This window comes from Pleurodeles waltl, chromosome 5 (assembly GCF_031143425.1).
Source record: "Pleurodeles waltl isolate 20211129_DDA chromosome 5, aPleWal1.hap1.20221129, whole genome shotgun sequence".
NCBI lineage: Eukaryota > Metazoa > Chordata > Amphibia > Caudata > Salamandridae > Pleurodeles > Pleurodeles waltl.
Genome location: NC_090444.1, coordinates 1553048213 through 1553073747, shown reverse-complemented (window position 1 = coordinate 1553073747; position 25535 = coordinate 1553048213). Strand labels below are relative to the sequence as shown.

Sequence of the window (25535 nt, the reverse complement as noted above, 5' to 3'; positions counted from 1 at the left end):
ACTAAGGCATACTCCATGTAAATTCTGCGAAGCCCATAGCAAGGAGCTGTGCTGCTTCCTTCTCTCTCCGGTTCACCAAAATATATCAGATTGAATCATTTATGCACTGCAATCAATTTTTATTTTACTTTTCAAGCAATGATCCCTTTTTCACAGTGCCACAAAAACACCACACAAATAAATAACTAAAAATACAATACAATCTATTGGTTTTGGTTTAAACATAGCACTTGGTTAGTGACTGAAATGTCACCATTCTTCCTCTTTCTCTCTAACCAGAATATTGATACCACTCTCTTACAAGGCTCATACCACTAATACCCACTTACTGGTGTGCTCCAACTGAGCTCACAGAAATTAAATTTTTTAACAATAGTTTGAAAACATGATATGAAGCAATGTTGTGATATAAACTAATAGAATACCTTCCAGGATGTAGATGACTTATTTTAGCATATTCTTAGCCTTTTAGTTGTTTCTTATGAATAATACATCTCAGCCTTCAACAATAAAATAAGATAACATATAACGTCAATGTAAATGGGGTGGAAGCGCTGAAGGGGATATAAGTTACAAGTAAGTACCTTGGAGTTTGTGGCATGCTTTACTATCATTTTATTTGAAAAACTGCCTATTTTACAATTTACAAGTGGAAAAGAAACCATATTAGTGATATGAGTGTATTTATTTAAAAGCTGGATATCCCAAAAATAATGTATTGGCCTTTGGTAGTAACAATATAAAGCTACAAATTGTCTGTATTTTTACACATAATGTAAGTCTTTATTTAAAGTCATATATATTGCACTACAGTACTACACTGTACCAGATATCACAATACAATGATACATATCCAACTTCCGGGGTACCTTTTTTTTTTATAAAGAAAAAGGTGTCTGTCCTCTCACATTACTAATATCATTGTACAGAAAAAGCGCATGCCTTTTTACAGCTAGCCTCATATTACATTTTGCACATATTTGTGCATTTTAGATTACCACAATGGAGAGCAACCTGAAGACAATAGAAGAGGAGAACAAAGTAATTGAGCAGCAAAATGAGTCTCTTCTTCATGAGTTGGCCAATTTAAGCCAGTCCTTAATACATAGTCTAGCTAATATCCAGCTGCCTCATATGGTAAGTGAATGAAAGAAAAAGGAATTTGACAATAATCTATCTTCGCATCGTACATTTTTCTTCAGTTTATGATTGCTCATTTGGTTGAATATTGTGTTGTAAAACCCTGAAGACCTGTCAAGTATATATTGTAATGTTATGTAGGAGATAATATAATCATGGCATAATATCAATCATTTGTTGTTTGGTTCTCTTGTATGTGCTCGAATGAGCATATCTAAAGAGGTAAAATTTGTGTATGAGTGATATTTCACTATCTTGTAGGATCCAATCAACGAACAAAACTTTGATGCTTACGTGACTACTTTGACGGACATGTATACACATCAAGACCGATATCAGAGCCCTGAGAACAAGGCCCTGCTGGAAAATATAAAGCAGGCAGTGAGAGGGATCCAGGTCTAAACATTTTCTTCATGGAAAACGTCTTGCTTGAAATAAGGACACTTCTTGTTTTGCTGCTGTAATATACCAGAAAGTGTTATATAATTGTTTCTGTTAACACAGTGTTATGCCTGAAGGACTTCATGATGATTTTATGTCTTGCTTTAAAAATAGTAATGGCAGAATAGTTTTTTGAATACATTCACATTTTGTACGTTTTCATATGAGCTGACATTGTGTGAGATGCCATGTAATGTTTATAGCTGCTAAGGTATGCACATTTTCAAGTTATATATATTTCTGAAGAGGAAAGGTGATCAAAATGAACAGAGTGTAAATTCTTTTTAATGCTTTAGTGGTTAAATGTTTTGGTACTTTCAACTGGAACAAAAAAAACAAACAAAAAAAAAACAGCTTTGAATGATAACATTGCAGCCAGCTGCCACTTTTTAAACATTCTCATTTTGGACAATTTTATGAAATCCGAGAAATACATTTGTTGTGCATATTGTTTCATAGCAAAGATCAGTTGCAAAAATGCTTTATTTTTGAACAATGCTTGAAAATATTATCTTACATTTCATTTTTGGAGAATGGTATGTGGTGGGGGCAATCAAATGAGTTTTTGTAGAAAAAATTACAAGGACATGACAAGGATTAGGCATAAGATTACAATGGAGCGATTTATTGCTTGACAACATCAAGCCATGGAAAATCGACAGAAGATTCAAAACCGCTTACACAGCACTTTTTTTAATTTACTACCAAGTATTACATCCTGTGTCTATGTAGACCTCCATACCGATGCTCATATCAAAGGACGAGTGATGACTCTTCCTCAAAAACTTTGCCGAAATACCTTGGAGCAGTAGCCAATGTCATCCTTGTATACTTGGACAATTCAGTCTCCTCCTGAACTGCCAACGAGGACAGTGACATCTGTCTTTCTGGATGCCGACATGTTTACCGTGTTTGTTGTAAGACACTTTATGAGGTCTAAGCTGCCTTTTTTTCACCTGCTTATTTTATTTTGGGAGTAAAAAGAAAAATACTATTTACAGTATTTATTTGTGAAATGTTAGAAGAAAGAGAGTGCTGCCAGCTACAGAGAGAATTTTCATTGCTAGGGCATTGGGCGGTGTTTTCCACCTGGTATCTAGGTGCATTTCATTGATGACCAGTATTTTAATATGTTGCTACATTTTCAAAATAAAAACATGTATTTTTTTCAGCTTCCTCATATTACCTGAATTTTGAATGAATGTGAACATGCTGTTTATCTTCAGTTAGTATACTTTCAAATTTTTAACTCGTTTACATTGTACGCTACCTTGTTTATTGATTTTGCAAAATGACTGCACTATACATATGCATATGATCACTTTTATTGTCGTACTCCAGAGGGTTTGTTAATTTACGGAATTGTTTTTTATTCATTAGTTTATCTTTTCCTTCCATGTCTTGATGTTATGCATAAAGTACAACGTACTTTTAAATTTTGTTATGAAAAAAGATGGGTTTTGTAAAAAATATTTTTAGCAGAACAGGAATTACAGGGTCATTGTCCCCACAATGTGCCAGATGACTATTTGCACTTACCTTACCCTAAATACACATAATATACAGAGGTGTGCAATTTATTGTGTTGATAGACTAGTGACATTAAATATGAACAAATTGTAGCTGAAGGCAAGATGGCTAGTCCAGTAATGAAGCTAAGGGAGACTACAGGGATCTCACAACAAATATTCTGATACAATACTCAACCTCGGTATATATATATATAATATATATATATGTATAAATATATGTGTATCCCAGCTGCACTTTATACTATCCACTGTACAAAAGCTTACAGTTTTCCAGAAGGACTTTAATAATTAGCTGGGAACAAACTATGTAATTACTTTTGGGCTCTGCAGCAGAGTTGGATCTGCACAGCGCTATTTTCTGTTGTGCTATTAGTTGTAGCTGCCATGCTCAGAAATGCCTTTTTGAGAGCTGAAGCAAGGTGCTTGCTGTTCACCTTCTGCCACATATATTGTACCTTTGCCCTAGTATCTTTTTAGGGCACTCATTCCTCATATGGCATATGCCTTTTCCCACTGCATTGTGTCTGCAGCTTCTTTGCTAATATAGTAATGCTTTCAGTAGAGTAATAGCTAGTATCAGTTTTGGATTCTTATTGTTATCACCTATTACAATGGAAAGGGATTTTAAGCACAAATTTGCTGCTCATCTAACGTCGGTACAGAATATCAAATCAAAATTTATCTGTGACTATGATATAGGGAATCACACAAGTGTCACATATTAGAATGCTGACCTTTCATATGAAATTATTGTGAGTCATCAGAGTTTATTTATTATAACTTATTGTTCATATTCATTTCTACGTTAATTTAAGTAATCATTTAAGAAGACAGACTTTTGTATAAACTAATTATTGTGCTCTCTGTGGAACTGAAGTTTGATTTATTTTTGTACAACACAGCATGGATTTGTTGACATTTTAATTTTGCTATAAATGTGTGAAATCACAAGTTGCTGTGATACTTCATTTTTAAATTGTGAACTTTGTACAAATTTTGTCATGCTGGATGTTAACACATCTTACTATAAATAAAAACATGTGTTGCCACATTTGTAGCACAGTGGTTCTATGATCAGTGTCAAGGTTTTCACTTTACTCAATGTACTGACAACCACGGCAAATAAATATTCTGCTACAATTTCCAGTCCTACGAAGAAGTGGCCCTTTATTTATTGACTTTCCACAACTCCTTTATACGTGTGATATCCGTTACTTCAGTGTACAAGTGTTTTTAATTACATATCAATGAGTGCATAATGTTAAAAAGCACAGGAAGAAACTATACAATAATAATGCTGTTTAGGTCACAGTTTCTTTACTAGGTATCATATGAACAAATTGAGTAAAATATCAGTACGATAAATCAATTGGACTACATTAATATATCCACATGGTACTCGTTAAACCTCGATCACAAGGTTCTCTTTCCAAAGCACATAGTTTGACAAATTGCGTTATTGGTTGATGTGTGGGTGAAAGCCCCACTCAAGCAATAACCACAATTCTTGTCAGAGGTAACCAAAAAGTCGCTAAATTAACCGCTAGTAACTTGCCACAAAGCAGTCAGACTTAACTTAGAGGCAATATGTGATGTATTAACGCAGCGCACACACTGCAATGAAATGAAAACACAACAAGAAACATTCCAAACCAGTTTAGAAAAATAAAGTAAATTTTATAAATAAAATGAGAACGAGCCAAGTAAAGTAGTAGCAAAGGCAATATTAATGTTTTTGTGAAAATAGCACCTTAGTGCCAACTGAGGGTATCTGGTTGCACTGGACTGGGTCAAAATGACAAGTTCAGGCTGACCTCAATTGAATGAAGGCCGGGCACAAGAAGAAGTTTAGCCTGCTGGGAGTTGTACCTTGTGCCTTTGATGCAAGGTCTGAGCTGCATTGCCTTGCAAGGCTTTGGGTCACTCGAACATCAGTCCCAATGAGGATTTCAGCTCTGTGAAGAGACTTTGTGGGGCTTTGCATCACTCAGCGTTGGTTCTGATTAAGCTTTTAGCTCTGCAGTGAAGGTTTGTGGGCCTTGCTTTGATTGCCATTGGTTTAGATGAAGCTTTCAGACGTGATACAAGGCTTTGCGTCAGTTGATTTTGGTTCCAACATCAGATTTATTTGAACCTTTAGTTAGGCAAGGGGGAGTGTTCTTTGATGCCAGGCAAAGGTCTAGGTCCTAAGGGTCACCTCTTGGGGGTCAGGGCTCACTCCTGGAGAGGCCAGCAGCAGGACACAGGCAGGTCCAGTTGAAGGTCCCTTTTTCATGGGTTGTTTTTGCTCCCATCATCTTCTTTTGAATACATATTAAATGTCACATCCAGTCACTGAGTTTTTCTGCTGCCAGTGCTGGGCAAAATGTGCCCTTTTCTCAAAACATGACAGATTTATAATACTATAGCTGTCTCTAAAGGTCGCCTGGCTGCATAAGTGAAGTGTGATTTAGAAAGTGACTCAAATTAAAGGCATTTAACAATCCTGCCATCACCATTGTCCTCATAAGGAGGAAGAAAAGAGTGCATAAGTCACTGTTGACTGTGAATGGAAACTACCAAATATTCTGTATGCCTTACGACATTGAGCTGGAACTACATGACTCTAAGGAGGCTGCTTAGCAGCCAAGAAGAGCTCCTAAAAAAGAAGGTCAGATGGAGGGCTAGGATCGCAGGATGATGCCTCAGCTTGGCACCCAAAGGACACCCCCAATCAACATGAATGTTGCAGCCATCAATGCTGCTCTGATCTCAGCTCTGCATGTTGCGTTGCTGGGCCAACCGAGATTGCTTTGAAGGCACAAAAGGCAGGAAATCTGTTCTTGAAGCCACACACTGAGAAACCCACTGTTATTATCCTGGTTCTGTGTCTGAGATTAAATTCAGATGGGTATTAAACATGCATTTAAAAGCTGGGCCAACAGCACCTCTCAATTGTCAGTCTATACAATCCAATGAGTGTATGAAACCCTTGGTTTATAGAGCAAATCAAATACATATTTATTCTTCTTCAAGTGAAATATAAGCCTCTTCAGTATTATATCTTAATATTTTTTTATTCCTCAAATGTGTGTTGAAACATATAAGTTATAGTCTGTGAGAAACTGGATTGTTGGTTGACTGGGGTGTGAGCCTTGGCCAAGCAACTGCCACAATCCCTTGCAGGGTGAACCACAAAAAGTCACTAATTTAACCTGTGCTTAACCCTGGATAGCTTGGCACGTAGAGGCAATGTGTAAAAAATGTATGCAGCCCACAAACAACAAGTGAAAACACGACATAAGAAAAGCCCCAAACCAATTTAGAACAATAGAGAAAATGTAATAACATATTTGACACCAAAACTGCACACATCTAATTAGTATAACCAGATTTATGAATGTTTAAAGTTTAAGGTTCAAAATAGCATGGCCTTAGTTTTAGAAAATGGCTACCTGGGCACCTTTAGCACCACAACCAAGGGTCCAGGAGTAGATGAAGACCTCTTGGAGGTTCAAGACTCACTCAGGTTGGATCCATGTGCAGGTTCAGGATGGTGGGAGCGTGTTATGTCCATGTGGCTCTAAACTGGAGGCCTGCTAAACTAGCCCTTCGAGTCACTTCTGAAGTTCTGGGCGCAGGTGAAGATGCAGGGCTCCACAGCAGGGATGGCCTCTGAAGGTTCAAGGCAGGCTCCAGGCAGCAAAGCACTCCAACCAGGTACAGCAGGAGTCTGGTAAAATGCAAGGCAGGTCACAGCAGCAGACAGTCCTCTGAGGTCCAATAGTGAACTAAAGAGTGGATCTGAGAGAGCCCTATTTTTATACCCCGGTACCCTGCCCCTAGAAGTTGGGAAAAGTTTACAGAAGGGTTCTTTGAAGTTCCAGGAGTTTCCTGCCTCGCCTGTCCTGGCTCCTTGCTTGGTGCACTGACAATATAGGGTCTTAAAGCCCATTGTGTGGTGGCAGAATCAAGCCTACTCAGGTGCAAGTGGGGATGTGCTTAGCTCTGCCCCAGTCAAGTCAGTTAATGTCCCATTCAGTCTCTGCTAGTCCCACTATTGTGTGACTATCTGGGGTGAATTCACAAAGCCTCAACTGTCAATTACACCCAGTCATGTGACCTAAGGAAGGCTGCAGGCACAGAGGGCTTAGGGCAGGAAAATGCCAACTTCCTAAACTTGTAATGATAGCCACAACCTTACCCTTAAATAGGGTTTCTTATTACAGTTTCATGGATGCCAAGCATAACCTAAATACCAGCTCTGGTTTAGGAATTACAAAGTATTCAATCTAATGAGGAATCCCAATGTTGTCTTATGGGTGGGGTAGGCATCACAGTAGTGAAAAAACAAAGTTGGGATGATATGAAAAGCTAAAAAGTACATGCCCTGCCTTTTAATTACATAGCACATTACCCTTTGAGCTACTTAAGAGCTACCTTAGAGGTGACTTCAATATAATAAAAGGGGAGTTAAGGCTTGGCAAGAGGCTTAAAATGATAAGTCAACATGGCAGTGGGACACTGGTTTCAGGCAGCAATGGCAGGTCTGCGACACGTTTTAAGGAGCTACTAAAGCGGGTGGCAAAATAAGTGTTGCAGGCCCACTGGTGGCATTTAATTTACAGGCACTGGGTACATAGTATGCCACTCTACAAGGACTTACATGTAAATTAATTATGCCAATCAGGTATATGCTAATCAAACAATGTTTTAGGGAGAGAGCACAAGCACTTTAGCACGAGATAGCTGTGGTAAAGTGTACAGAGTCCTAAGGCCAACATGCAAAAATCCTGAAGAAATAGGAGGAGGAAGGAAACAGGATTGGTTTGAGGGTTACTATGTAGAGAGGGCCATTTTCAAAACAGTCCTAAGCAGATCATTGATGTAGACATCATATATTACTGTGTTATTATCTCCTTTGCCTCAACACGTTTCTCTCCTTTAAATTGGCATTCAAGCCTTAAGCTTCATAAAGGCTGAAATAACATAGAACAAACATAAAGAAAAACACAACATGACATCATCACCCGTTTCTAAATAACAAACATGGTGCCACACTGTGAAAGAACACTGTCACCATGTTTTGAGGGTTACTATGTAGAGAGGGCCATTTTCAAAACAGTCCTAAGCAGATCATTGATGTAGACATCATATATTACTGTGTTATTATCTCCTTTGCCTCAACACGTTTCTCTCCTTTAAATTGGCATTCAAGCCTTAAGCTTCATAAAGGCTGAAATAACATAGAACAAACATAAAGAAAAACACAACATGACATCATCACCCGTTTCTAAATAACAAACATGGTGCCACACTGTGAAAGAACACTGTCACCATGTCAAAAACCTTCCCCACATAACCTTATAGAGTAAGATAGAGTGATAGCTGAAAAGTGGATAATAAATTATCTCATTTCAATAAACAATCAGGATAAGGAATATGCTAAATGCATACTATGTGCTAGATATAATTTGGATTTGTGACTTTAAAAATGTAAATAATTGTATTGAGTGCCCTGGCACAAAACAGAAGATTCCTTTTTCTGATATGTTAATATTTAGAAGTTCTATCTACATTTTGCGAATAATACAATAAAGGAGGAGAAAGAAAAAAGAAAAGGAATCAATAATCAGAAATAGACTCAATAATAGTAAATACAACCCCCGGGTGGAAAACATTGATGCGCTGCTATGTCATTCGTCAAAGAAACATTTTCAAACAAGTCATGAAGACATTTTTCCATCAAAAGTACAGGCCCATTTGCCACAAAATTAAAGTAAGGAAGAGATCCGAAAAGTTTAATAAAAGAATAAAAGAACACTGGACTGTTCTGCATTTCACTTAATGGTTATGGCACAAATTCCCCTCCTGATCCTAACCCCACTGCTGTCCTTTACAAGAAGTAACATCCCTCGAGTCCTTGAGAAATAAAGCTGTTGGCTTCTGAGACAGGTGCCATTTTTAGATTGAGCACCTGAGACCTGTGGTACATACTTTGTATATGCATACTTCTTTGTGGGCTTACAGCTTGCCACCTGCCTTTCATTTCATGGTTTCAGTGTCCTTTAAAAATCCTTGGTTGCCATAGGTCAATCTTTGCTATTTATCCCTCCTTTCCACAGATGTTCTCTCCGAATGGAGCAGCATCTCATTAATGGTTGCCTTCCACTTGTCCCATATTAGCATCAGTTTAAGGGCTACTTTTATCTTTGTCTAAGAGCACTTGACAGGAGTGCTTGTGTTTTCACTTCCTCTGTTTCGGTAAATAGGGCTGTAATTCTTGTTCTTATCTGATCATATTTGCTGTGCATTCAAAGACCAAGATCAAATATCAGATAGTGTTTTCAAATGCATCTCTTAAATTTTCTTTCTGCAGCATCAAAGTGAAAGGATTTCCCTATAACCAACCCCTCCCGCTTGTTTACATTTACTGTGGCAAAGCTAGTCTTCTTGGTCTCTTGAATATTCCTTTTATCAGTCGTGTTTGCATGGCTTTGATCGTAGTTTTATGACCACTCTTGTCTGCTTTCTTAAGCTAATAACGTATCTGGCTTTGAATTGTAGTCCACTTTGTGGCCACGTGGTGTGTAGACACCAAGTTTCCTCAATGGCCACATCCTGCGCTATCTCAGCTTCTCCAGTCCCACCCTCCACCTCTGCCTTGTACTGAGAAGAGCTGAGGTTGAGTTGACTTCGTGGCCAGGTCGGGAATCGGGACTGGCTCTCAGAAGCAAGAAGCTGGAGGTTGCAGTCTCATTTTTCCTCCACCTTTCTCAAGTGCTCCTCAGGCTAGAGCTTCAATGCAGGCCCTAGTGGGGATGACGAATGGCAAGATGGCAAATGCTCTTGCCAATTGATAATTGGCGCTGTCATTAAGTCAATGAGCAATTGCTGCCATCCGGATGTTTTCTCTGCCATCAGGTTCTGCCCGACAAAAGATCTGTGAAAAATGTTGGCAGGCATCTCTGCTGTCCTTGGCACAACCAAGAGAAAGCCAGGGGTTTGGGCAAATACATTGTCAGAAGTGCCATTTGATTATTGATGAGGCAGCTCTTATCTTTAACAATGACCCTTTGTCACGATCTGAATGCTTGTCAATCCTGAGGCACCACCTTGCTGGTTCTGGACTGACCAAGGTAAGAGCGACCCTTTCCAGTAGCCACGGTGCTGCTGATAGAGTAACACCAAGCAGACAGTGACCTCCAGAAGGAGACCCAGAGGAAAAAACTGAGTCCTGGGAAAAACCTGAGAAGCAAGGAACTCCTGGAAAGGAGGTAAGAAAAAAGAGAAGTGTAATATAAACTGGAGACAGCAATACTGCAGCCAAGAAAAAACAGAAGAAGTCCAAAAGTCACCGGAAACAGGAGCGAGGAGCACCACCAGAACGAAAGAATTTGAGTAAATGAAAAAATAGCCATGGTGTAAAAGAGGAAGCAAAGCATGAAGGGAAGGTAACACAGACTCCTGGGACAAAGAAAAGATGGCTAAGAGGAAAACAATAAAGAAAGAGAAAACAAGAAAAAAGGCTGAAACAATAGGTAAGAAAGATTATAAGGGCGAAAAGCGGGCGCAGCGCGAAGCAGCACCCAAAGAAAGATTGACTGGTCACGCTGTTGACCGAAAAATAGGCAGTGGCCCAAAATGCGGCTCAAAGTGCGGCCCGCGGCAGAAACGGCTGTCCAGTGGGGCGCCGCAGGTCCTCGTGGCGTCACAGTAGGTCCCCTCCCCGAAGCCCCGGGCTTGTCTGGAAAATGCTGAAAAAAATGTACGGACAAAGCGGGGAGCATGGACAGGGAGGCAGCCTCCCAGGAACAGTGACTAATGGAATAGCCCTTCCAGTGAATCAAAACTGGAGGCGATTCCAAAAAATGCGCAAATCGCATATCTCCTGTACTTCATACTCAGGCTGACCATCAACCAAAAGAGGAGGAGGACCATGGACAGTTCTCTGGTAGGGATCTGGAACAAAAGGCTTGAGTTGGGATATGTGAAAGACAGGATGCACTTTCCATGTCAATGGCAGGCGAAGTCGAACATAGACTGGATTAATCACATGCAAAACTCAAAAAGGCCCATAGTAATGAGGTTTGAACTTGTTCTGGGATAAGCGAAAAGGCAGAAATTTAGAGAAAAGCCAGACCTTTTCCCTGGGCTGAAAAGATGAAGCAGCATTACGCCGAGCATCAGCTACCTTCTTCAGATATTGTTTTGTGGCCAAGAGATTGGCACATATCATGTTCTGGACCTGATGCAGATGACGAACAAATGAGGTAACTGCAGGAACAGGGGAGTCCTTAGGAGTGACATTAGGAAAAGCACTAGGGTGAAAACCATAAGTGCAAAAGAAAGGTGTAGACTTAGTTGCACTATGGACTGTATTGTTATAAGAAAACTCAGCCAACGGTAGGTAAGAAGACCAATTATTCTGAGTCGCATTACAAAAACAGTGCAAATATTGTTGGAGTCCTTGGTTAAGGCGTTCTGTTTGACCATTGGTCTGCGGATGGAAACCGGAAGATAGAGCCACATCAATATGTAAAAATGTACAAAACTTTCTTCAAAAACGGGATACATATTGAGGTCCCCAATCGGAAATAATTACTTGAGGAAGACCATGTAATCGAAAGATATCTTGTATAAAGACTTGACTCATTTCTTTAGCAGTGGGTAATTTCTTAAGGGCTGAAAAATGGGCCATCTTAGTAAAGGAGTCCACTGTAACCTTTATGACCTGATAACCTGCAGAATATGGCAAAGAACATATAAAATCTATGGTTATCGTATGCCATAGAACGGAGGGTACTGGTAAGGGCATCAATAGACCCGCTGGCTTAGTCCGAGGTGTTTTAGTTTGCGCACACATTGGGCAAGATCTTACATATCTTTCAGCATCAGACTTTAACGTGGGCCACCAAAAAGAGCAAAGGAGTAGTTCCTGTGTGTTCTTAATTCTGCGATGTCCAGCAATAGGAGAGTCATAACACATTTGCAAAGCTTCTGTCTGGACCTTCTCGGTAGGCAAAAATATAGTGTTTTTATGAAAGTAATATTCCTGATGCTTTTGTAAGTGGGGATTTAAAGTGTTCCATTCTTCCATGGATAACTTCTGATATTCGGTCTTCACCCAATCAAGAAAAGATTGAACAAGTCCCACAATGCGACATGGCTCAATGATGTGTGGAGTAATAGAAATATTGCTCTCCGGATATCGGCAAGATAAAGCATCTGCCACAATATTTTTGGATCCAGGAATGTAAGTAACAATGAAATCGTATTGACTGAAAAAGAAAGCCCACGTGGCTTGACAACTATTCCGGCATTGAAAACTGTGGAGGCATTGTAGATTGCGATGATCAGTTCATACTTCAAAAGTCTCCTAAGAACCCATTAGGAAATGCCTCCATTCCTTGCAGGCAGCTTTTAATGCCAGTAATTCTCTTTCCAATACAGAATAGTTTTGTTCTGCGTCGGATAACACGTGGGATAGGTAAAAGATTGGATGTTCAAGGTTATCATCATCTTGTTTTTTAAATAACACTGCTCCAATGGCTCGATCTGAAGCATCCGTGACCACAATAAACATCTTAGCAGTGTCAGGATGACGAGGAATCGGGGCTTGGGTAAAGGCACACTTTAGAGTCCGAAAGGCCATTTCCGCTTCTTCTGTCCAAACAAACCCCTTCTTTAAGCATTCTTTTTTGATGGTCTGGGTTATACATCCTTGTTGTTGGGCAAAGTCCTTTATAAATTGCCTATAGAAATTGGACGACCCTAAGAAGCACTGTGTTTCTTTGACAGACGTAGGAGAAGGCCAGTCTAATATGGCTTGTACCTTTTCAGGGTCCATGGCGATTCCAACTGGATTGATACGAAAACCTATATATTGAACTTCTGTCTTGTTGAACTCACACTTCTCCTGTTTACAGTACAAATTATTTTGTCGGAGTCTTTCCAAAACTTGAAGAACATGTTGAGTGTGTTGTTTGGGACTGCAAGAATATATTAGAATGCCATAAATAGACTACCACACTCTGGTTCAAAATATCATAGAAAACCAAATCCATAAATCTTTGGAATATGGAAGTTGCGTTTGTAAGACATAAGGCATAACACGATATTCAAAGTGGCCCAACGGGGTACGAAAAGCAGTCTTCCATTTGTCACCTTCCATAATTCATAAGAGATGATAGGCACCCCTTAGGTCTAAGCCTTGAACTGCTTCCAGAACATCCTTAATAAGGGGTAAGGGATACCTATCCTTGATGGTAATCTTATTCAACTCTTGAAAGTCTATGCAGGGGCAGAGATCTTTAGTCTTTTTAGGTACAAATAAAAGAGGAGCCCCAGCAGGTGATGAAGAGGGAGCAATCAATCCACTTTGTAGGTTTTCCTCTTTGTATTCCTTAAGTACCTTCTTTTCCTGTTCTGATAAGGAATACATTCTTCCAAATGGGACCACTTCCCCAGGTATCAAGGGAATAGAGCAGTCATAGTCCCTGTGAGGAGGCAAAATGGGTCTTTGAGGTTTCTGGAATACGTCAGAGTACCCCTGATAGCATCTGGGTACTCCCTGAATCACATTAATAGTACTGCTTGCTTCGTTGGAGGAAAACATGGACCCTTTTGGTGACCAGTAGGAGTCAGTCTAATAACAATGCAACTGACAAAAGTGAGAGGAAAGGGATATAGTCCATGTCTCCCAGTTTATATATGGGTTGTGTCTTGCCAGCCAAGGAATACCCAAAATCATAGTATGGTTTGGGGAAGATATCAGGTGGCAAGTCCACATGTTCCTTATGTCTTCCAAATTGCAGGCAAAGGTTGGGTGTGGTATCAACCACTGGTCCAGAAGTTAGAGGAGAACCATCTACAGTTTGGACGTGTTCTGGGATTTCTTTAGGAACACAAGGTATTCCTTTTTCTTTAGCCCATTTCACATCTAAAAACATACCACTGGCTCCACAATCCAATAACGCAAAGACTTGTTCTTCCTGATTCGGGCACTGAAGAATCACTAAGACGATAAAAAGAGCGGAGTTGTCTTCTCTGGAGTAGCAGATTGAAGGAATTTCAATACCTCCCGTCCCCTTCCTTCTCACAGGGGGCGGGAGTTGTCGTTTCCTGAAGGTCTGATGGGACGGATGGGACACATTCGAATTAAATGACCTGAACTGCCACAATAAAGACATAAGCCTTTACATCGTCGGTTCTCTCATTCTACTTCAGATAATGGGCCACAGGCAACATCAATCTGCATGGGTTCTTCCTCCGTAGTAGCAGGGAATTCTGCTCGGTTTTCTTCAGGACGACATGGAGACAGGCGAATAACCACTGTCGGAGACTGGACCCTGGATGTTCGTTTCTCTAATCTACGTTCCCGTAAACGGTACTCAATATTAAGTGCCAGGTCCATCAGTGCCTTCAATGATCTTACTGGAGTAGAATGCACCAGTTCATCTTTTATTTTGTCTCGTAACCCTTGACGAAAAAGTGTCACAAAGGTGTGTTCAACCCACGTGGTTTCTGCAGCTAGTTGTTTAAATCGGGTTATGTAAGTCAGAACATCCTGATTCCCTTATTATATCTCACATAATGCCTCTTCTGCAGCAGCTTCCAATCCAGGTCGTTCAAACATCTGTTTAAAGGCTTGCAGAAAGTCTGAATAATTGGATATTATCGGATCATTGGCAGCTACCAAAGGGGTTGCCCAAGCTAGGGCTGCACCGGACAAGGAGCTTATCAGATAACCAAACTTGGTCTTATCCTGGGTAAACTGAGAGGGTTGAAACGCAAAGTATACCGTTAAGGAGTCCAGAAATTCCTTTAACGTGTTTGGATCTCCAGTATAACGAGGCGTGGAAAAAAAATTGCAGGTACATCACTGGACCGTGACACCAATGCTTGCCTCAGAGCTGTGTTCTCGGTATGCAGTTGTTGTAATTCCTGTGTCTGTTGTTGTATAGTATGAAGCATAGACTGCGCAGTTTCCACAACATCATCAGGTTGGACGTCCATGGTTCCAGGGCAACGAGGATTCTTTTGGCGTTGCAATCTGTCACGATCTGAATGCTTCTTACCACAATTGTTTGTCAATCTCGAGGGACCACCTGGTCTCTTGCTGGTTCTGGACAGACCAAGGTAAGGGTGACCCTTTCCAGTAGCCACGGTGCTGCTGATGGAGTAACACCAAGCAGTCAGTGACCTCCAGAAGGAGTCCCAGAGGAAAAAACCCAGTCTGCGAAAATACTCAGAAGCAAGGAACTCCTGGAAAGGAGGTAAGAAAAAAGAGAAGTGTAATATAAACTGGAAACAGCAATACTGCAGCCAAGAAAAAACAGGAGAAGTCCAAAAATCACTGGAAACAGGAGCGAGGAGCACCACCAGAACGGAAGTTTTTGCAACGCAAGGAACAGAAGACCAACTGTGCTTATATACTGGAAAACAGGAAGTGACACGCAGGAAGTTCCAAAGACACCATCTTGAATTGGGAAAAGCCACATTTGAGTGAAAAAAAATAGCCATGGGGTAAAAGAGAAAGCAAAGCATGCAGGGAAGGAAACACAGACTCCTGGGACGAAGAAAAGATGGCTAAGAGGAAAACCATAAAGAAAGAGAAAACAAGAAAAAAGAAAAAAGTCAGAAAGAATACGTAAGAGAAATTATAAGGGCGACAAAGAAAGATTGACTGGTCACGCTGTGGACCGAAAAATAGGCAGCAGCCTGAAATGCGGCTCAAAACGCGGCCGGCGGCAGAAACGGCTGTCCAGGACTCGGACTGCCGATCTGACCACGGTCCGCAAGTGGGGCGCCGCAGGTCGTCGTGGCGTCACACCCCTACCATTTGGATCACTTTAACTGTGCCAACTATGGGAAAAAAGCCACAGCAGATGCCCGAGATCTGAAGGGAGAGTTTTGCTATTTGCCATGCAATGACAAGTGAAGCTTGCAGGCAGCCAGTTGAAGGGTGTGTGTTTAATGCAATAGAAAAATAGTGGCATATGGAGCACTGTGTCTGCGCCAAATGAGAAAAGCCATTCCTAGGGACACCGCCATTATGAATGAAGGGGCTGGCTTACTGCAAAACCCATTACAATCAGCTGTTTGGTGATGTTAGCTTTCACGGTAACTGTGTGACTGAAGGAAATGTGTCTGCATTGTATAATAATTGAACGTTTGAACTGTTACGTGTGAACTGTTCTGCCTGCTCCTCTGAGCTAACATGCCAGAACAAATTTGTGGAGTTTGATATGAAGATAGTATGCCAGAAGCTGAAAGGGTGGCGTAACAGCCAACGCTGATGACTTTTGAGATGAGGAACCAAGTTGGAATCTAGGCATTCAAACAGCATCCTGTGATTCTGGGCAAATGACATAGGCCCTCATTACAACCCTGGCGGTCGGTGATAAAGTCGGCGGTGACACCGCCAACAGGCCGGCGGTAAGAAAAATTGAATCATGACCACCGCAGAAACCGTCAACACAGACAGCCACTTTAACACACCGACTGCGATGGCGGTAGCAACAAACACTGCAGCAGTAACCGCCAACAGCCAGGTGGAAGACAATGTACCACCTACTGTATTACAACAGTCCTATCCGCCACCTTTTCCGGGGCAGTACCAACGCCATCAAAAGCACGGCGGAAACAGTACTCCAAAGGGAAACGACTCACCTCTCGACATTCAAGAAAGAACCACGACGCCATGGAGGCCGAGCTGCACTTTTTTACAATTCTGGTGTACCTTCTCATACACCATGAACACGGACTCCGGCGAAGACGACAACGGTGAGTACTGCACCTAGCACACAGGGCGGAGGAAAAAGAGAGTGACACCCACACGCAACACGCAACACCCCCACCCCCAACACCATACACTCCATCAGATGCAACAGCATTACATATACACCCCGTAACCCTCAGGAATAGCGCAAGGACAAAATGAATGGAATAAAATGAGTGTAATAGTGCAGTTTTAGATATATACATCCTTAAACAATAAATGGCATATACAATATATACAATATATACAAAAGGAGGGACAATGCCCACTCCAAAACGTCCGTGGCCCACGGGGCCATAACACAGAAGTCAAGGCCACACTTGACTCCTGCCTAAATACAGAGAGAACACTGCAGGGGCATCAGGTAAAAAAAACACAGCCACCTCAGGGGGACAGGGAATGGGGGGGCACCTCAGCAGGAAAATGGTACAGTGCCACCGGCCTGGAGGGGGCTCCATGCCCACTGCTTGGTCCTGGGGAGTGCAAAGCCACAGTCTCTCTAGTGTGTGGTTTGCCCACTGCTTGGTCCTGGGGAGTGCAAAGCCACAGTCTCTCTAGTGGGTGGGTTGCCTACTGCTTGGTCCTGGGGCGTGCAAAGCCACAGTCTCTCCAGTGGGTGGGTTGCCTACTGCTTGGTCCAGGGGAGTGCAAAGCCACAGTCTCTTTAGTGGGTGGTTTGGCCACCACTTGGTCCTGGGGAGTGCAAAGCCACAGTCTCTCTAGTGGGTGGGTTGCCCACTTCTTAGTCCTGGGGAGTGCAAAGCCACAGTCTCTCTAGTGGGTGGTGTGCCCACGGCTTGGTCCTGGGGAGTGCAAAGTCACAATCTCTCTAGTGGATGCCTTCTTCCATTGGTCCTGGAGGGGGCTTTGTGCCCAGTGTGCTTTATCCTGCCAAGGAGGGGGTGAGTGGATGCCTTCTTCCACTGGTTCTGGAGGGGGCTGTGTGTCCACTGTGCTTCACCCTGGACGGAGCAAGGTCACAGTTTCTCACTTGGGTGTCACACCGACAGGTGTTGCAGGGGCCAGGACGCACTGCAGCCAACGTAGTCACTACTACACACTGCTCGCCGGCGGTGACGGCTGCTCAGTGGATGTCAGTTGCGCTGCAGGTGGTGGTGGTGTCAGTGGTGGTGGTAGCCTCCAGGCCTTCACCTGCAGCCTCGGACGGCTGCCCACTGGGGCTGCTGCTGCTGGCAGTGGTGCTGCTGGCAGCAGGGCAGGTAGCGGTGCTGGCCGCGGTGGTGGTAGTCTCCAGGCCTTCACCTGCAGCCTCGGACAGCTGAAGTGCCATTGCTGGTGTAGTGTGCTCCTTCCTGCCCTTGGCAGATGGTGGTGCCTCTTTGCTTCTGCCAGCTGGTGTCTTCTTCTTGCCCTCACTGGCTCGTAGTGCCTCCTTCCCCTTGCTGGCTGGTGCCCCATCTTGCCCTTGCTAGGTGGTGGACCCTTCTTGGCCTTGGCAGGGGGTGCTGGCACACTGGCTGGGCTGACGGGTGCCTCCTTGGAGCCTCTCACACCTGCAGTTGCTGCAGAAACCACTGTGGCCCTGGACTGGGTGGCTGAGGTGCTGGGCTGAGTTCTGGCCACCCTGGCCCGAGGTGAAGGATGGGGGTGAGGGGTCAATGTTGGTGAGGAAAAGCTTCTTAGGGACACTGGGGCGGGAAGAGGGTGAAGGTTTGGATGTGGAGGAAGAGGGAGTAGTTGTAGGAGGTGTCAGTCTGCTGTGTTTGGGTGCAGGTGCATGGGCTGGATGCTGTTGTGAGGTGGATGGCTGTTGGGTGTTTGAGTGCTAGCGTTTGTGTACTTTCGGAGGAGGGGTCACATACACAATGGGAGAGGACATAGGGGACGTGTGCATGGATTAGGGGGTGTGACTGCCAGTGAGGGGTGTGTAGTGATAGGTGTGCTGGTGATGGAGGTATTGGATAAGGATGTAGTGCATGCAGGTGTGAGTGGAGACACTACTGGGAGGGAGGTGGACGACGAGGAGGAGGGAGACACAGTGGAGGCAGTGGATGTTGGTGTGTCTGCCTGTGGATGGTGCTTGTGTGAGTGCCTGTGAGATGAAGTGGGGTGCTTGTGTTTGCCTGAGCCACTTCTGTGTGTTGATTTGGGTGATTGCTGGTCTGAAGGTGTGCTTGGAATAGGCTGGGGTTGAGGGGATTGGGACTGGGTAGAGGAAGTTGGAGGGAGGAGGCTGGAGACAGGGAAAATGGCTGCCATCAGTGAGTTGGCCAGAGCCTTTGTTTGTTGCAAATGCCCTGCTACACCTTGGATGGCATTCAGTATGGTTGACTGCCCAACAGAGAGGGATCTCAGGAGGTCAATAGCCTCCTCACTGAGGGCAGCAGGGCTGACTGGGGCAGGGCCTGAGGTGCCTGGGGTGAAGGGTTCCCACCCTCTTGGGTGAGCGGGAACGGTAAACACGCTGAGGGGCTCCTGGGAGGGCAGTGCTGGTATGGGGGTGGTGGCTGTACCTGTCATTGGGGTGGGCACAGAGGTGCCCGCCAACACCAAGGAGCTTCCTTCGGAGGAGGTGTCACTGTCAGTACTGTCCCCTCCTGTCTTCGTCATGGTGCTCCCCTCGCCCTCCATCCCACTGTTGCCCTCACCCTCAGTGGATTCGGCCTCCAGGCCCATGTGGGATGCAGCTCCCTCCATCGCCGGTGTCTCTGCTCCTCCACCAGATGATGCTAATGCACACAAGGACAGGGTGACAAAACAAAAAGGGGGGGAGAGACAGAGGATACACTTGGTCAATGCCAACAACAACACTACTGTTGGTGTACACAACTCACAGGGAAGAGCCCTCTGCACTAGGCCATGCACAACCAGTTACAATGCTAGTCACCAGGCTATGGAATACAATGCCTAACGTCATTAGCTGCACACCTGAAACCCACAGTACCCTGCCCAGTAGTAGATGCCCACTAACATTATTGGGGTTGGAGTGCATCTGAGCTTGCCCATCATTGAACCTACCCTGCCAAGTTCACCCTGGCCTAGGTGCACCCAGAGCCCACATCCCCCACCCAGGGAACACCTTAACACACGCAAAGTCATGATTCTGAATCTGTACACACCCCCTTGTGGCTGCTGTGATACTTAAAGCACCCATCAAACTCTGAATAGGCCACCGCCAGGATGTGGAACATCAGGGGGGTCAGGGTACGACGGGCACCCCTTCCTCGTTGGGAGGCCAGCCCCAGCTGGGCCTCCATTTCCTTCCTTGCCCAGCGGTGCAGGTCCTCCTACCATTTTCCGCAGTGGGTGCTCCGCCTGTCAAAGACCTGCAGGGTCCACACCTCCTTGGCGATGGCACACCAAATACCCTTTTTCTGATGTGCGCTGACCTGCAGAAAAAATACAGCAGAAAAGGCATTAGTCATACCGTCCTGAGTGTTATACTCATGGCCCACCATATCCCCCCATCCCCTTACGCACATACATTGAAACCATACATGCAGCACTCTGCACAGGACCCCTCAGACCCCCCCAACACAAGGCTTACACACACAGCAATCCATACATTCATGTCCCATGCATCATGCTCACAGTGTACTCACCTGATTGTCTGGAGGACCATAGAGTAAAGGGTACTGGGGTAGGACCACATCAACCAATCTCTTCAACTCCTTCAAAGTGAAGGCAGGGGCCCTTTCCCCAGACACTAGAGCCATTGCCGCTTCCAGACACAGGTCACAGCAGCAGTTGCAGTGTAGGTCCTCTCCTGTTGAAGGTCAGGTAGCAAGTGAGTGAACAGATAGAAAATGGCGGTCACGTCCGCGGCGGTGCGTACCGTCACTACTGGCGTACATCACCATTCGGTCCTGGGCCCCATAGGCCCCAATGATAACCAATACGGTGTTGCACGGCAGTCGACATATGACGACCGCAACGCCGCACAACGCCAACAGAATGACCTCATTTACACCAGTCCCTCCTCACAGGTCAGGCAGCCGCCATTTCAGGGGGGCACAGTCCATGACACCTAACTGTGTCACAGCAGACATTGGCACATCAACTGAATTACGAGTTCACATACTGTTTCTGTAAAGCAAAAATTGCAAATTAATCTGAGAAAATGTTTGAATATGACCTGCTCACCTTTTTTCAACCTAGAGTTCAACCACTGAGGATGAATAGGAGATGGAGACACCCCCCCTGTGTACAGAACCCTGGTGGACCTGGCGACAATGGAGGACAGGCACATTATCGTAACCTACAAACTTGATAGGTCCACAATCCAAGAACTGTGTGCCCAATTGGAGACAGACCTGATTTCAGCTATCTGCCACCCCACAGGTATCCACCCTCTAGTGCAGGTCCTGTCAGTGCTCCCTTTCCTGGCAAGTGGTTCCTTCGAAGCGACAGTGGCCGTGGCATCAGAGATGGCACAGCCTATGTTCTCAAACATGCTGACCAGAGTGTTGTCTGCCCTAATGAAACACATGTGCAGCTACATCGTTTTCCCCCAGGTGGAGGATATGGCCACAGGGAAGGCTGACTTCCATGCAAGGGGACATATTCCCAACATCATTGGTGCCATTGATGGTACACATATTGCATTTCTCCCCTCTCCTGGAGAAATGAACAGGTGTTCAGAAATAGAAAAAGCTTTCACTCTCTGAATGTGCAGATGGTATGTTTTGCGGACCAATACATCTTCCATGTCAATACTAAGTATCCTGGGTCTGTGCATGATGCCTATATCCTGAGGAATAGCAGCATCCCACATGTGATGGCTCAACTTCCGAGGCACAGGTTGTGGCTAATAGGTGAGCCCATGGTCCCCACCCAGTGTATGTTGGCATATGGGTGTGGGGTTGGCCTTAAGGGTGAATTTGTGGCTAAGAGGCATACCACAATATTTGCAGGTGACTCACCCAAGAAGGTGTGCCAGATCATCGTTGCATGTTGCACAACCTGGCCTTGAGACACCAGGTGCCTTTTTTGCAGGAGGATGAGCCTGGGGATTGTCGTGTGGCAGCAGTGGAGCCTGTGGACAGTGACGACGACGAGGCAGAGGAAGAGGATGTGGACAACAGAGGGGGAGGAGGTGGAGGTCCACTGCCAGTTCTCTGTACAGCTATCTGGTGTCTTGCAACCATGGAACACACCTTCCCCCGTAGGTCGTTCCACCTCTTTCTGATGTTATCCCTTGTTCTGGGGTGCTGTCCCACGGCGTTGACCCTGTCAACGACTCTCCGCCATAGCTCTATCTTCCTTACAATGGACGTCTGCTGCACCTGTCATCCGAATAGCTGTGGCTCTACCCGGATGATTTCTTCCACCATGACCCTTAGCTCCTCCTCAGAGAACCTGGGGTGTCTTTGTGGTTCCATGAATGTAGTGTGAGTGGTGTGTGTGAGGGTGTGTGGGGTGATGTGTTGGGGTGTGTGCTGTGAGGTGGTGGATGGTGTATGAGTGATGGTGTGTTGTGGCTCAGATTCAGTGGGTGCTCTTGGCTTGTCTCTCTCTCACTTGCCTAAATCTTTGGGTCGTGAAGGGTTGTGGGTAGTGTGTGTGTATTTTATAGTGCTGTGGGTGTGTGGGTGTGGTGTGTGCATGTGTGTCAGGTGTGTGTATTTTGAATTGTCCAATGTGGTGTAGTTTTGTTGGTGTGTGTGTATTTTGAGCGCAGCAGTATGTACCGCCAATGGTTTACTGCGGTTGAATGACCGCCACAGTGATTTGTGGGTCATGATGCTGTGGTGTGGGTTTTGGTGCTGCCATTTTATCACTGACCTTTGGGCTGGCGGACTTGTGTGTGTGTCTGTATAGTGGCGGATTTCTATGTGTAGGTCATAATACCCGTAGCGGTATACCGCCGCGGTCGCGGTATATTGGTGACAGTCAGCATGGCGGTAAGCGGCACTTACCGCCAATGTCATAATGAGGGACTTAATCTTCCTGTTCCTACCAAAAATGAATGTGTCCTGGTGTAATGTAACTGGTGCAGAGGTAAAGTGCTCCAATACCTTTGGGTCGAGTTCGTGCTATATAAAACTGCAAATAAAAGTTTTATGAGTACTTCCCGTTGGATGAAGAAGTGACTAATGAAGCTGTCTGGCGCATTGGGAAGGAAATTAATAGTGCTTCTGCTCTCACCTCTTTGCTGGAAGTAAGTTTGAAATGTGAATGCTGCAGACCCTATTCGAAAGGGTGCTCCATGTGGTAAAGCAATAACCTCCACTTGCGTTCCAAACAGAAAAATGATTTCTGTGATGTCATATTGTTGCAAATTCAGTGTGCGACGTATTAAAAACCTCTTTTCCTTTTGTACCTCCCCGGAAACCTGTGCATTTATATATTTACTTTGTCATCAATTATTCTATAGGCAGCAGCTTTAATATAATTGATTTAAGCACATAGTATCTCCCTTTGTCTTTTTAATGACCAGGGAACACTGTGTATTGTGACTCGGTCCCCTAGGATACCCGTCTGTAAACACATCTAGCACAGGCAGCCAGCACTAATAGCAAAGATTGTCAAGAGGGATCAAGGCAGGCGTTTCCCACGTTTACGTTACTGTTACCTTGACTGCTGTACCCAGACAACTCAACTCCAAACATTTCCATTCCACACCACATAATTCAACAACAAACCACATAATTCACTCAACAACACAATTACACAACTCACCACATACATCCAATCCACACTATAGAATTCTACGTCATGCCACAAAATTCAACAGCACACCACATAATTAGCTACACTACATACCACTCCACAGCACAAAATACCATTCCGCATAATTACACTCCATAACACAGAATCCCACTCCACATAGTACAAGTATACTCAATTTAACATAATTACTAACAACATAATTTCAGTGGCCACCATGCTACATAATTCCACTACACAAATTGTAATTGTAATTGTAGTTATATAGTACTTACTACCCACGACGTGGCGTTAAAGCGCTTTTTAGCAAGTAGCATGCTACTCCGGAACCCAAGTGGTGGGTTAGTAAAGGGAAATATGAGTTCAATATTAATATTATTATGAGTTAATTTGAGTAGAGGATATGTGAGTTGGTCAGCTGGATTGACTAGAATAATGAATTGATAGAGGAGGGAAAAGTCCAGAAGTGTTAATTGTGAGTTTATAATAATACAGTAGGATGAGGCTTGGAATGAGTAAAGGAGAGATGGAGGTGGGAAGAGTCTGTGGAAAGGGTTAGGGAGATCATATCAGCAGGCGGGGATTTGGATGAGTGAGAGGTGAGATAAATCAGGGAAAATGTATTAGGGTTGTTTGGGAGATCAAGATAGCAAACTGAGGTTTGGGGTGAGCTAGATATGGTAGAGGATGGAAGACCTTACGCAGGGTTATATTGGAGATGAAAGTAGTAGAATGGGTTTGGGATGAGTCAGAGTGGGGATAGAGAATAGATTGATAGATACATAGGATGATTGTGAGACAGAGTAAAGCTTACAAGAGAGTACATTTATATTGCTTTTTATTTATTATATATATATAGTGAATATAGTATAGTATAGTATAGTATATATATATATATACTTTGTTTATTTTTTTTCTTATTATTATTTTAATCCCTTCGCTGCCAGGCCTTTTTGCCCTCTGGCGCCAGGCCTTTTTTTGGCTATTTAGGGCAGTTCGCGCTTAGGCCCTCATAACCTTTTGGCCACATAAACTACCCATGCCAAATTTGTGCCCAGACTTTGTGGGTTCCCCTGAAGGAGACCAAGAAATTAGCCAAAATACAGTGAAATTTTCATTTTTTTCAAACAAATGGGAAAAAGGGCTAAAGAAGAATGCTGGTGGTTTTTCCCCTGAAAATGGCAACAACGAAAGGCTTGTGGTGCTAAAATCCCCATCTTCCCAGCTTTCAGGAAGAGGCAGACTTGAATAAGAAATCCCCATTTTTCAACACAGTTTTGGCATTTTACTGGGAAATACCCCATTTATACTATTTTTTGTGCTTTCAGACTCCTTCTAGTTCATTGACAGAAATGGGTGCGAAACCAATGCTGGATCCCAGAAAGCTAAACATTTCTAAAAAGTGGACAAAATTCTGAATTCAGAAAGGGGTAATTTGAGTAGATCCCACAGGGGTTTCCTACAGAAAATAACAGCTGAAATAAAAACATATTGAAATTGAGGTGAAAAAAACAGCCATTTTTCTCCACATTTTACTCTGTAACTTTTTACTGCGATTTCACATTTTGGAAACAATGTACCATTACGTCTGCTGGACTCTTCTGGTTGCGGGGATATATAGAACTTGTAGGTTCATCAAGAACCCTAGGTACCCAGAGACAATAAATGAGCTGCACCTTGCAATGGGTTTTCATTCCGTACCGGGTATACAGCAATTCATTTGCTAAAATATAAAGAGTGAAAAATAGGTATCAAGAAAACCTTTCTATTTCCAAAATGGGCACAAGATAAGGTGTTGAGAAGTAGTGGTTATTTGCACATCTCTGAATTCCGGGGTTCCCATACTAGCATGTGAAGTATTATTATTTCTCAAATAAACGTCTTTTTTACACACTGTCTTACATTTAGAAGGAAAAAATGTAGAGAAAGACAAGGGGCAATAACACTTGTTTTGCTATTCTGTGTTCCCTTAAGTCTCCCAATAAAAATAGTACCTCATTTGCATGGGTAGGCCTAAGGAAGCACAACAT

At 43.7% G+C, this 25535-nt stretch overlaps 1 protein-coding gene and 1 pseudogene across 26 annotated transcripts in view; both read left to right on the top strand.

Annotated features, from left to right (window-relative positions):
- The window catches only part of MYT1L (myelin transcription factor 1 like), a 1206615-nt gene extending 1204709 nt beyond the window's left edge, over window positions 1-1906 (top strand). For 20 of the 26 annotated variants that reach the window (XM_069235880.1, XM_069235860.1, XM_069235856.1 and 17 more), the window contains 2 exons: window positions 994-1137; window positions 1402-1906. In XM_069235880.1, the coding sequence (XP_069091981.1) occupies window positions 994-1137; window positions 1402-1542 (285 nt within the window). In that variant the 3' untranslated portion in view covers window positions 1543-1906. The remainder of the gene's footprint in view (window positions 1-993; window positions 1138-1401) is intronic. The other 6 variants (XM_069235873.1, XM_069235874.1, XM_069235871.1 and 3 more) reach the window with 1 other exon arrangement.
- Window positions 1907-5712: 3806 nt separating this feature from the next.
- Window positions 5713-16393, top strand: LOC138297133 (LIM and senescent cell antigen-like-containing domain protein 1 pseudogene; annotated as a pseudogene).
- Window positions 16394-25535: the final 9142 nt, after the last annotated feature.